At 44.9% G+C, this 12865-nt stretch overlaps 1 protein-coding gene across 2 annotated transcripts in view; it reads left to right on the forward strand.

Moving 5' to 3' along the window:
* B4galt6 (beta-1,4-galactosyltransferase 6) overlaps positions 1-12865 on the forward strand; it is a 64712-nt gene that overhangs the window by 16925 nt on the left and 34922 nt on the right. For both annotated transcript variants that reach the window (XM_085700083.2, XM_085700082.2), the window contains exon 2: positions 2413-2529. In XM_085700083.2, the coding sequence (XP_085556209.2) occupies positions 2413-2529 (117 nt within the window). The remainder of the gene's footprint in view (positions 1-2412; positions 2530-12865) is intronic.

Consider the following 12865-nt stretch of genomic DNA (forward strand, 5'->3'; position numbering starts at 1 on the left):
ACCCGAGGAATGCAATTGTCTTGACTAAATGATTTACAGTGAGCTAATGGATTTCTTCCCACTCTTGAGCATGCTCCCCAGCTCCTCCCTCTGTCTCTTTCTCCATCCATGCCATGAATGTCAAACGCATTCCTTTGGTAAAAAAAATTCATCTCCGTCATGATGATCTGCTTTGTTTTTTTTTTCTGAAGTTTCATTACTTGCAGCTGCAAGTATGTGATGTTAACGTTTCTGTCTCTAGGACCCAGGCTAAGGTCCCTGCGCTCTTAGCCTCTTGGCAGCCACTCAAGGCAAAAGTGTAAAATCGTGTGGTGTTTCCAGCCGTACACAATAAGTGCAAGTCTGAACAAGTGAAGTTCAGTTATAAGACCGCTTCTAGAAAGCATGAAGACACACTCTCTACATTTATGTTAGTGTGTTCCTATATGTATATGCCAGTGTGCACATGGATAATCAGGCTTGGTGGCGGGTGCATCTACCCTCTGAGCCACCTCACAGCATGAAACATACCTCAAAAATATGATTGAAGTAAAGCTTATGTAAAACCTGGATTTCTGTTTATCTTTTGTTTTTTTTTTTTTTAATTGAAAGTGAAAGAAAAAAGTCATGTAGTGCTGGGCTTGGGCCCAGGGCTTTCTGTTCGCTGAGCAAGTACTCTCCAACAGACGTCCCTGCCTGGGCGTTCATTGTGAGCGTGCCATTACTCCGTACTGATAGCTTTGCGTCACGTCTGTTAACCAAGTCTTGCTGGTGCCTGTCTGCCTTTGCTGTGGGAATGAACGTCTTTTCTGAATGGAGTCCTGAAGGTTTGGCTTTGTGATGAAACTGGTCAGCATGGAAGGGGCTTTAGGGGACATCTAGTGCAATGCTACCTCTTTAAAGTGACAGAGCTGGGGCCCTGCAGGCTGGCCCAAATGGGGCCTCCCAAAGAGGGTCTTCTGACTTAGCTCCCTGCTTGCTCAAGGGAGTGTAACACCTTAGTCAAGGCATTCTGAAGTCTGTCAATTTACTGATTTCCCAGCAAATAGAAATTAGGGGCCTGTTTTGCAAACACCACAGAGAATTAAAGCTACTAGCCTTAAACTGCACATTGATGGTTGATTTTTTTTTTCATATTTTGTATTTGAGAGGAAGTATAGTATAGTAATTAACTCATAGAAATGATCCAAGTGGCTATCAATTCTAAGTTATTCCTCTTTTCAGACACATTGAGGCCTTGTGACGCTCCATAATTATGACTCAATCTTGGTATTTTAGTGATCTGTAAACCCATCCTGGTGTTTTGGTGATTTTTGACCCAATCCTGGTGTTTTGGTGATCCTTGACCCCATCCTGATCTTTCGGTCATCTGTGTACCCCATCCTGATCTTTTGGTCATCTGTGTACCCCATCCTAATCTTTTGGTCATCTGTGTACCCCATCCTGGTATTTTGATAATCCTTGACCCCATCCTGGTGTTTTGGGGGTCTGTAGACCCCATCCTGACATTTTGGTGATCTTTGACCCCATCATGGTGCTATGGTGATTGTTGACTCAATCCTGGTATTTTGGTGATCCTTGATCCCATCCTGGTGTTTTGACAAACTGTAGACACCCCCATCCAGGAGTTATGGTGGCCTATAATATATTTGATGTCAGGTAGGGGATTACCTTTGTGAAGTTTTAGGTTTTAGGAAATTCATACAGAGTTTTTAAAAAGTGAGTTTTGAATTATAGGATTGTATCCATATAATAAATGTATTTTGAAATGACTATGTTTATATGAAGTTAAGGAATTTTACTATAATTTGTATATTTAGTCTTGTTCTGTTAGCAAGATGGATGTTGTCACTTAAAGTTTTTCCTTTTTATTTAAAAGTTTTTATTTTTATTTATTTTTTGTGTGTATGCATGTGTATATGTGTGCACTCAAGTGCTATAGTGCACACATTGAGTTCAGAGAACAACTTTTGGGAATTGGTTTTCTTCTTCAACTGTATGGGTGTTAGGGGTCAAACTCAGGTCATTGGGATTGGTGGCAAGCATCTTAACCCACTGGACCATCTTGCTGGTTCCTATTTTAATTTTTAAAAGTCCATCTGTTCCTAAAGTTTTTGTTTTGTTTTTCGAGACAGGATTTCTCTGTGTAGCCTTGGCTGTCCTGGAACTCACTCTGTAGACCAGGTTGGCCTCGAACTCACAGAGATCTGCCTGCCTCTGCCTACCTAGTGCTGGGATTAAAAGCATGCGCCACCACACCCAGTGTTCTAAGTTTTTAAAGCAGGAAATCATCATCTTGTATTTTGTTTTCCCCTTTGGCATGGAGGTAATCGAGTGTCCACTTTTGGGGTACTTTGCTAAGTCTGAATGTAATCTTACTAAGAAAATCTTACTGTTGCATAACCTCCTTTCTCTCTTGTTTTTCTTTTATAGCCAACACATACCTCTTCATGGTACAAGCTCGAGGTATCATGCTGAGAGAGAATGTGAAAACAATTGGACATATGATCAGGCTATATACGAATAAAAACACCACACTCAATGGGACAGGTAAGGCTGTGTCCCCCTCTGTTTGCCCTGGGAATTGCCAATCATTGAACAAACCTTTTAACTTTACCTGATCATAACTTGCTGTTAAAGAGGGGGTTGCCTCTTGCTAAGTGCACCACTAGATGATTAGCATCCCCTATGAAATGTACTGCTAAGTGGGTGTCTCTAAGTGTACCACTAGGTTGGCATCCCTACTAAGTGTATTCTAGGTTGGCATCCCTACTAAGTGTATTCTTGGTTGGTATCCACTACTAAGTGTATTCTTGGTTGGTATCCACTACTAAGTGTATTCTTGGTTGGTATCCCCTACTAAGTGTATTCTAGGTTGGCATCCCTACTAAGTGTATTTTTGGTTGGTATCCCCTACTAAGTGTATTCTCGGCTGGAATCCCCTACTAAATGTATTCTAGGTTGGCATTCCTAGTAAGTATATTCTAGGTTGGCATCCCTACTAAGTGTATTCTTGTTTGGTATCCCCTACTAAGTGTATTCTAGGTTGACATCCCCTACTAAGTGTTCTGCTAGACTAGTAGAACTGTCATTTGGTTTTGGATGTACTTCTTAGTAATTTTATGACCCTTCAAAGGAACAAAGGCTGTATTTTGTGAAACTGGAAATAAGTAAACTTTGTTGTTTACGATGTCAACTGAAAGTGGACTCTCCTTTAGACTCACACAAGCTAATGTCATTTGACTCAACTAAGGACTTTCTGATGGGAAGTAGTTGGTATTGGTGGCTTTATTTCCCTGTTGTGGAAATAAAGTGTCTCCTGGCATATTATGGGATGTCACATTGACAAGATCCATGACATTCCCTAGAGGCACTCTTAAGATCTTTGTTTTAAGTAGTTAAACATATTAAAACTCTTTGTGTAACAAAGAGTAAACACACTTGGTTCTCATCACCCCTCCCCCAACACCAGAAACCCCTGTCTCTCTCCATAGTGGGCTTTCCACTGTCAGGTGGGGGTATGTGTCTAAATTTTCAAGCTGATACGTGTACTTGTGGAGACTCTCCTACTCATGTGCTGGTTTCTCTGTGGCTCCCCAGATCTAAGCCCTCTTCCTTTTCTTTCATCTTCAAACCTTAATCTCACCTAGAAAGAGTATCTCGAGGTAACTGGCCTTTTGCAAGCACAGGACACTCTCAGTAACTGGTCTCCTGCCTTAGCTGATCATTTTAAAAGTTTAGACATGCCAGGAACTTCTGCAGGCCACACTAGTTGGAGAGGTTGACTGTGAGGATTTTCACTGGGAAGTCCATTCAGCTGCAGTGTAAAGTATGTTGAGCTTACTGTATCTGTGTGTGTGATACTAAGAATTTCATGTATCTTTTTTTGCACTCTGGGATATGAATAAGTTTTATATGTGGGTGTTGAGTTTGGCTGGGAGCAATGATGACTTGAGCAAGCAGATGTTCCTCATAGTGCCCTGCACCAAACAAGGAAATTCTTTCTTCCCCTCTCCCAGCTATGGTTTCAATAGAGATGAAGTGACGAGGGGATGCTTTCACAAAGAGTTGTTTGCTTTTGTGAGCCTCTTAGAACCTTCCGTAGGAGTCCCTTGCTGATGGGAAATGTATTCTTGGAAGACACACAAGACACTCTTTTCTGTGTGACGTCTTGCAAGCTGATAACCCGTGGCTGTCGTGAAAGGTCCTGAACACAAACCACAACATGTTTTTCTTTTTCCTTTTTTACCCCCAATCTGCCCTATCACATTACTTCTTAGTTAACGTATAGCCCAAAGTGGCTGCCAGGACTCTGGTCAGCCCCCTTTCTGCTTGTACTTGGTTCAGTGGGGGGTGGGGCAGGGTGGGGACAAAAGATGTCCTCCTCTAAGGAGATGTCACAAAAGTCTCACTGTGTTCCTTTACCACTCACTGACCAGACTAATTACATGGCTGCAGGGTGATGGGAATGAAGGTGTGAAATGTTCGACTGTGGTTGTCACCCAAGGGGATGGGGAAATAGAGTCTGTGTTGGCAACATTAAGGCCGCACCAGGCTCATTTAGGCAGCGTTTATTGAGCAATTAGTATAGATTGCACATGAGTAGATATGGAGGAAGCATTGTCAGGGAAAACCCTTTAAGTGAGGAGCCTTCCAGGCTTCTGGGAGAGATGGAGGCATGATTACTAAAATGCATCTAATTATTTTTGCGAAGACTTAGATATAATCTGCCAAAATTAAAAAAGAGGTCAGTAAAATATACAAAACTGTAAGTGAGCACTCCAAGAAAACTGATTAATGTTTTTAATTTTACATGTGAAGGTAAATTGGTCATGATTATTTACGTCTGTTGGTTTCAGGTTTTCAGGACTGTGTCTGACTTTCAGCACCATCAGACTTAGACTACTTCCGTGTAGAAACCATACGTTCTCAGAATCACATGCTGCCTTTCTGAGCAGCTTGTGGAACTGAAGAAACGAGGTATAGCTACTGGCCGTGAATAGGTCAGAGCTGTGTGGGGTAGAGACGATGGGTTCATTAGAATGAACTTTGTGCCCTTCCTTACTTAATGGAGGCTTCAAGTGAGGCCATCAACCCCGGCCATCTACCCGTGTTAGTGACAAGCACATTAAAGCTCTCTCTAATGGAGTTCCTTGGCACCTTCCAGGGTTTCCTCTTGTAGAAGTGGAGCTGTTGAGAGGCGTCCTTTGGTCTCCTTCTTTTCTCTGTTCTTTCCTTTTGAAAGTGGTGTTGGGACCTGCCTAGCACCTTTTCCTTTGGCGGTTCCCTTTTCTCTGGGTGTGGTTCTGGAGCGGGGAGGCAGGCAGGTTGCCTGGAGCTCATTTTGTTTCCATCCATTCATTAGATGAAATAATGTCTGCCTTGCACAGAAGCTGCGGTGAATCTCAAGAGTGTCTGTCCCACGTAACCTCTGGAAACTGTTCAGGGCTTTCAAAGTAGTGGTTGCTCCGTGGACGGCACTCACTCACCGCCTTCACAGGAAGATAGGTTGCGGGAGGTTTGTCGGCATTGTTTCCAGAGCCTTAAATCACTCTGGCTGCTTTGTCAGCCATGGTGGGTTTATTTGCAGTAGTTCCTTGGATGCTTTAGGTGCCTTGTTTACTCTGGAAGTTAAAGACGACTTTAGCTCAAAGTGATGCCCAGGCTGGTGGCTCCAGCTGTGGTTAGTTTGGCTTAAATGGCACCAGATGAAGGGCTTGGCATCTTGGAAACACATATGCGAGTCTCTTAGTGACTTCTGCCCTTCGTTGTCATTTACAGTGCTGTGGGTGAGGACAGCAGGCATTTGCCATGATACCCGAAACGCCAGTGATTGGCCAGTATTGCATGTCTTTCAGGCACTTCAAAACTATCGTTTGGTTTTATTAAAACTGATGAGCATAATGATCATGTTCTTTTATGAAATATAAAAGTCCAGCCCCAGATTACCCACTCTGGGCTTCTTTTTGTCCCCAGACCCCCTCTAGGGAGTGATGGCTAAATTTGTGTTACAGAAATGACCCAGAGAGCTTGAAGTTTACGGGAGTTGGATGTGGGTCTGTAGAATCATAGACGTGGAAGAGGAGAGGCCCAGGTAGTAGTGACAAAATTAATCAAGTATGCAGAGTATCCGATTTAAATTAATACATGGCAGCAAGGAGTTACTCGGTGGGGCTGAAGAAGTAGCTCACTGATTACCGAGAGCACTTGCTGCTTTTGGAGAGGACCCCTGTTCAGTTCTCAACCCCCATATAGGGTGGCTTATAACCTCCTGTAACTCCAGCTCCAGGGGATCTAATACTCCCTTCTGGCCTCTGCAGGCACCCACTTGGACTGTATATATTCTCTCTCTCTCTCTCTCTCTCTCTCTCTCTCTCTCTCTCCTTCACACACACACACACACACAAATAAAAACATTTGATAAAGAAGAAATTCCTGAGAACTAGACATTGTGGCCATACTTGTCCTCCCAGCACTTAGGGAGCTGAGGCAGGAGTGTTGATGCAACTCCAAGGCCAGCCTGGGCTACATAGTGATTTGAGTTTCAGGCCAGGCCATCCTGACTAGAGTAAGACTTTACCACAGACTTCCTAAAAACAGACCAAAATATTACTTGAGCTGTATGAGACATCTAGTGATTTTCGGCCTTAGTATTATTTTAAAAACTGAGTATGGGGAGCACACAAAGGCAGCGGACCCAGCTCAGCCTTGCTTTCCATTTCCGACGACTGTGCACGGGTAGTATGCAATAGGTGCTAAGAAAAATGGACACGATCAAGAACAGCCTTTGACAGAGAGCTCAAAAGCCTTTCTGACAGTGCGTGCAGAAGAGAGCTGTGAGGTGTGCATGTGCAAAGGGGTGGGCGGGAGAGATGCTCTGTTTTAACCATTGATCTCATATCCAGAAGCCACCTGTATAAAACGCTTTCTTCAGTTTTCAGTTTGGGTAATCATTTATTTTAAGGTAGGAGAGGATTATGATACAACCGTTCCTGTCACTCACCCTCTCCTTCAGTTCTCATACTCAGAGAGAACAACCTAGAACTTTCCAGCTTGTTCTGTATTTATGTCGATGTCTCTTCCTCCCTGCCTCCCTGGCTAAGCCCTGGGCCTCAGCATGCTGGGCATGAGCTTAACCACTGAACTTCGCCCTCAAGCTTCCTCTACTGCTGTCATTGCCTGTAGCTGTCCTGCTATGGAAGGAATACATTTAGAGCTCATTCTGCTTTCACAGCTTCACCCTAGACGTACACCGGGACATGGAGTCAAATGTGCAGAGTTCAGAGTGTAAATAGTGGTTTTTGTGTTTCTAGACTCATCTCTTTTAATGGCATTGCTTGTTCATGTCCACCCTGCTCTCACTAAGATTTCTGCCGGCTGTCACTGCGTTTTTTAGGCACACAGTGAGCCATGCCTGTGAAGGGTTCCCGCCTCCCCTGTGTCTGTTTCTATTCTCCAGTGTAGTGTTCCTTTTAGAATATGACTGGAATTTTGATAATTTTTGTATGTAGATCAGAATTTTTGGTTTTTCCCCTTTCTGGAACCTTTGGGATCCTCCCCTCTTCTTCTTTACCTTCCTCCTTTTAAAGCACAATTAATAAAAACTCAGAGACAGATATTGGGGTTCAACTTGGAGACCCAAAAAGCAAAGCAACCAGATATTGCCACTTACCTCGACCTCAGTCCAAAATGGCGACTCTGCCTCCAGGAATCTCAGAATGAGACTGAGATTGAGAGCTCTCTCCTCACATTTTATAATCCTCTCTAGTTCTGGGATTAAAGGCATGCACTACCCAGTTTCTATGGCAACAAGTGTGGCTACAGGGATTAAAGATGTGTGTCACTACTGCCTGGTCTGTAAGACTGACCAGTGGGGCTGTTTTACTCTCTGATCTTCAGGCAAGCTTTACTTATTAAAATAAAAGGAAAATGCCACTGCATTCTTTAATCTATTTTGTGCTGTCAGGTTTTACAAAGACCCCTCCCTTTGTCTTCTCTTATGGTTTGGTTGAAGCCGTGACGGCGGCACTTAGTCCTCCGCTTCTGTGCCGTACCCTTTGTGCCGACTTCTGGGTCATTTGTGCCCCTCCCGTTTCTAGTTCTCTTTCTCTCTACTTTCTAGGAGATTGCTTTGATCTGTTACAAACATTTGATATGGTTTACAAGTTTTTCATAAACCTGTCTGTACTTTTTAAAAACTCCTTTGGTTTTCTTTCTTTCATTTTTATTGTTATTGTTCTTGTTCCTACTGCTATTATTATTATCTGTTTTTTCTTGAGGAACTGTCTCTCTACATAGTTCGGGCTGTCCTGGAATTCACTGTGTACACCAGGCTGGCCTCGTACTTACTAATACCCACCTGCCACTGCCCCCTGAGTACTAAAATTAAAGGCATGTGCCAGCAAGCCCGGTTTATTTGTTTTTCTAACCATGGATCTGAAATAAGAATCCCTTTCCTGTCAACTGAAGAAGAGAACTTCGGTTATATTTTAATAAGCAGGAAATCTGTTTATTGATCAGCTAAGAAACTCTAGGTATAAATCAGAGCAGCAGCGCTAATCAAGTATTTGTAGTGGAGACAGAAATTTGTTTTAATTCCCAAACAAAACAAAATTTAAAAGAAAAGCCAAAGATCAAATATAACAAACAAAACAAACGAGAGAGAGAGAGAGAGAGAGAGAGAGAGAGAGAGAGAGAGAGAATCTTCTCTTTGAAACTGTATCGTGTCCTGGTGAGTCACACACTTTACTCTTTAGTCTTTTCATCTTTACTTGCAAGTGTTTATGGCCAGGAGTCATTGGCCTGGCTCAAGGTCTCTGGCTTCTGCTACCCCACTGATAACGGGCTTTCTCTTGGACTCCTCTTGGATATCCTGCTGTTGTTCTGTGTCGTGGAGATCCTGCTGTTTTGACTGTAGGTTTGTTCCCTTCACATGCTCCAACATAGATGAGGTGGATGTTGGGTGGGCCAACTCCTAGCCCTGGTTCTGGGCCTGGGTGGTAGCTGGGTTGGTCCCACCACCAGCTTTCCCTCATGGTCACTACTTGGGCAGGCTCTCCAGCACTGCCTCAGCTAGCTCATCCAGTGCCTCCTGCAGCAAGGAGCTCATAGGCCCTCAGGTCTGGGACCCCCACACTCATACCACAGGGGCTGGCTCTACTGGTTTACCCAGTGAGGTGCAGGGCCCTCTCTCCTAATTGCTGTAGGGGACATAAGATGATGAGACGCAGTTCTCCAGCTCTCCTGCACTCAGGGCTGGCTCACCTGCACCCGCTACAACAGGGCCAGCTCTAGTGTGCTGCCCAGGTGGGATACAGGGTTTGCTCTCTTGTATGCTGCAGCTGGTGAGGGGCAGGGCATAGGTGACTCTGGGGCCAGCTCTCTTGCCCGCCACAGATAGCAAGGGCCAGAGGGGGCAGGGCACCTTTCCTCACCCATGCCACTGCATTGGTCTTCCGGGCCCCTCACCTGAGCCCGAGAACCTTTTTTATTCTTAAGATTCATTTATTCTTAAGATTCATTTTTATTTTTGGATTATGAGTATGTGTGTGTATCTGTGTGGACAGATGTGCGTGTAAGGGATGTGTGTGCATCTGTGTGGGCAGATGTGCATGTAAGGAATGTGTGTGTATCTGTGTGGGCAGATGTGCATGTAAGGAATGTGTGTGTATCTGTGTGGGCAGATGTGCATGTAAGGGATGTGTGTGCATCTGTGTGGGCAGATGTACATGTAAGGGCTGTGTGTGTATCTCTGTGGGCAGATGTGTGTGTAAGGGATTTGTGTGCATCTGTGTGGGCAGATGTGCGTGTAAGGGCAGGTGCCTTCCACAGGAGAAAGTAGTGCTAGATCCTGTGGAGGTGGAATTACAGGTGGTTGTGAGTTGACCAGTGTGAGTGCTGAGAATTGAACTGGGTTCCTTGGCAAGAGCAGTATATGCTCTTAAATTCTAAGCCATCCCTCCAGCCATGTGCAGGCTCTTAATTCATGTTTAGAGCACCAGTCCCTCCCATTGGGCAGAGCAGAATTCCCTATAGGAGAAGAAAAATTTAAAACTATGCTCTGCATTTGTTAATCCAGATACATTTTTGTAAAACTCCTTGAAGGAATGCACCTCACTGGACCGCATAGTCCTGTTTTATGTGGAGTATGGTGTCAGTCTCAGATGCACTAGGAGAAAGTATCGAATTTGGCCCCCAGAGGGTTTCTGTGATCTTGGTCTGCCCTTGGGCATATTAAATGTGGCTGCTCTATCTCTCCTGTCCCCTGGCTGAGAGTAGTTTCCTGCCAACTGCTTTCCGGACTCCTCCCAAGAGCAGCCTGGGGAATCTTTCCCAGGGGCTGCCCATATCCTGGTGCAGTATGTTTATCGTGCTAGGCTTGCCTGGCGGTTCAGCTGATGCCTCAGAGGTGTGCTCCTCAGTTCATAGTGAGCATTTTCATGGAGGCCTCTGGGACTCAACCTTCTTTTTTGGACTTCTGTCTCTTCCTTGACTTTGGATCCAGGGCCTTTGTCAATCTCCTCAGCCTGTTAGGATCCTCAGCAGGACAGTCGGGGACCAGCCTCAACAAAAATACCTCGTCAGGGTAGAGGTGTGGGGATTTAGAAAGAATATGAAGATGCGAATGAAAATAATAAAACAGAGAAACATACAGGATAGTATCTGGAGGGAATTCCATGAGTACTTAAAATTCGCCTGTGTTTAATTTTCAACTGCTTAAAATACCCCTGACTCCAAAAGGTAGGAGTGAGATGAAAAACTACACTAACATGATACAAGGAAATGAATGAACAAACCAACTGAAGGTTGTGGGCTACGGCCACAGTTAAACATTCTGTTGCTAGAACAAAACAAGTCATGTTCACACCCTAGACCATTCTGTAGGCAAACCACTCCCTGGGTGGAATCCCAAGTTGTCTCCATGGAAACTAGAATTTAGTTGGCTCCTTAGACTCTTGACTGAGGTAGGAACAGAAGCTCTACTTTTGGAGGACAAGGTCTAGCTATTAGCCACACCTGTTGACAGTAACCTTGAGAGCAAAACTCTCTGCTCTACAGCTAGGTGGGACTTTTGTTTGAGCTAGAAGCACAAGAGCCTTAGGGAAACTAGAGATAGGTTCCAAGTCTCTGACAACGTGAAATAGGCTCATATTTTTGGGCCTCCACACAAGACCTTCTTCCAGTGGTGTGGGGAAGGTACTGAAGCCATGCTCAGAAGTGTCCCCTGCTTCCCAGGCTGCAGCCTACCAACTCTGTTTGATGGTGACCATTTCTGTTCACAGGGGTGGTGCTTAGCTTGCACTGGCTCTTCACACACCTTACATCCATCCTAATGGCATTTTCCCATGGGCCAGAGGATTTAGCTTTTACAGTGTTTGCTTTGGAGCTGGTTGCGGATGACTGTAGGGGCATGTTTACATTTTCTGTGTCCATGGTTGGATGTAGCAGGCACAGCCGTTCGACAGTTATTTCTGTTTCTTATCTCTCCCCACCACTCTAGGCCATCTTCCTCCACACAGCAGGAAATAGGCACATCCTGTCCCTCAGATTTGCATTTCGCCTCTATCCCCTAGAGAGTACCTAAATTGTGGTCCTGGAGTCCGTGTTCAAATCCTATGCCTGTGACTGTCACATGCTGGGTCAGGAAGTCAGTCACTCACTCAAAACTAAAGCTAATGAATAGTTTCATGAGATTATTCACTCTAGGCTCTTGAACGTGTGTGTATGTAAGAGGGAGTTTGTCTAACATGCATGTGTTGTATGCACTTGCTCTTATGTGCACACAGGAGGCCACAGGTTGACATCAGTTGGGTGTCTTCCTCTGTGCTGCCCCACTGTCATTATTTGAGACAGGGTCTCTTACTGAAGCTGGAGCTGGTTGTTTCGGCTGACTGGTCCTCACACCCTGGGCTGTATTTGCTTCCATCTACCTATCCCAGCGCTGTGTTTACAGACATTTACATGGTTGGTGGGGATCTGAACTCGAGTTTTTCATCCTTGCCCAGGAGACCCTATCCATTGGGCTGTCTCTCCAGCCCTCTATTGTTAGTTCATCTTTTTGAAATCTGAAAATGCCAATAGCAGGTAGCCAGATGAGAAACCGAATTGCTCCGTTCTCAATAGAGCACAGGCTGCAGTGAGATTTGAAGGCAAGCATTTGATGGTACTGTAGGCCATTGCTCTGCGTGTGGTGGAACTTGGTGACCCTAAAGAAAGTGGGCCATATTTAGCAGTTACGGGATCCCTAGAAGGTACAGCCTGTAGAGTAAGAATGTGGCTGACTAGTCAGGAGGTGGTGGCACATGCCTCTAATCCCAGTACTCAGGAGACAGAGGCAGGAGGATCTCTGTGAGTTGGTGGCCAGCCTGGTCTACAAAGCAAGTTCCAAGACAGCCTGGACTGTTAGACATAGGAACACTGTCTCCCTCCCCCCCCAAAAAAAAAACCCAAAAACCAAAACCAAAACAAACAAAAAACCCTAAAACCAAAACCAAAATAAAAGAGAATGTGACTGACTAAAGGCTTAGAGTGTTCCAGAAGTAAGTTGAAGAGTAAATCCTGGGTTCTCTTGGCTGAGGTCAAGGAGACATCCCTGCACCCCTCTGCTCTGTACTGAAGTAGCAGTGCACAGATGGTATGCCACTATAAGGGGGAAGGGAGCTTGTTCCTCTAGGTTAGACCCAGCCATGGAGGTGAGGGAGCAGATGCCTACTGGCTGCAAAGGGCGTGGTTGTGTTTGTGTGTAAGGGTGAGGGCCTGCTGCTCTCTGGACCTCTCCTGGAAAGTCCTGCAGAGTGTCTGGCCCAGCTCAGATGTGCTCTACTCAGATTTTTGCCAGGTTGTTGCTGGCACATGCTTCTGTGTTGCGGTATACAGCATGCAGCAG

The sequence above is a fragment of the Myodes glareolus genome, chromosome 13, assembly GCF_982192425.1.
Source record: "Myodes glareolus chromosome 13, mMyoGla1.1, whole genome shotgun sequence".
Taxonomy (NCBI): Eukaryota; Metazoa; Chordata; class Mammalia; order Rodentia; family Cricetidae; genus Myodes; species Myodes glareolus.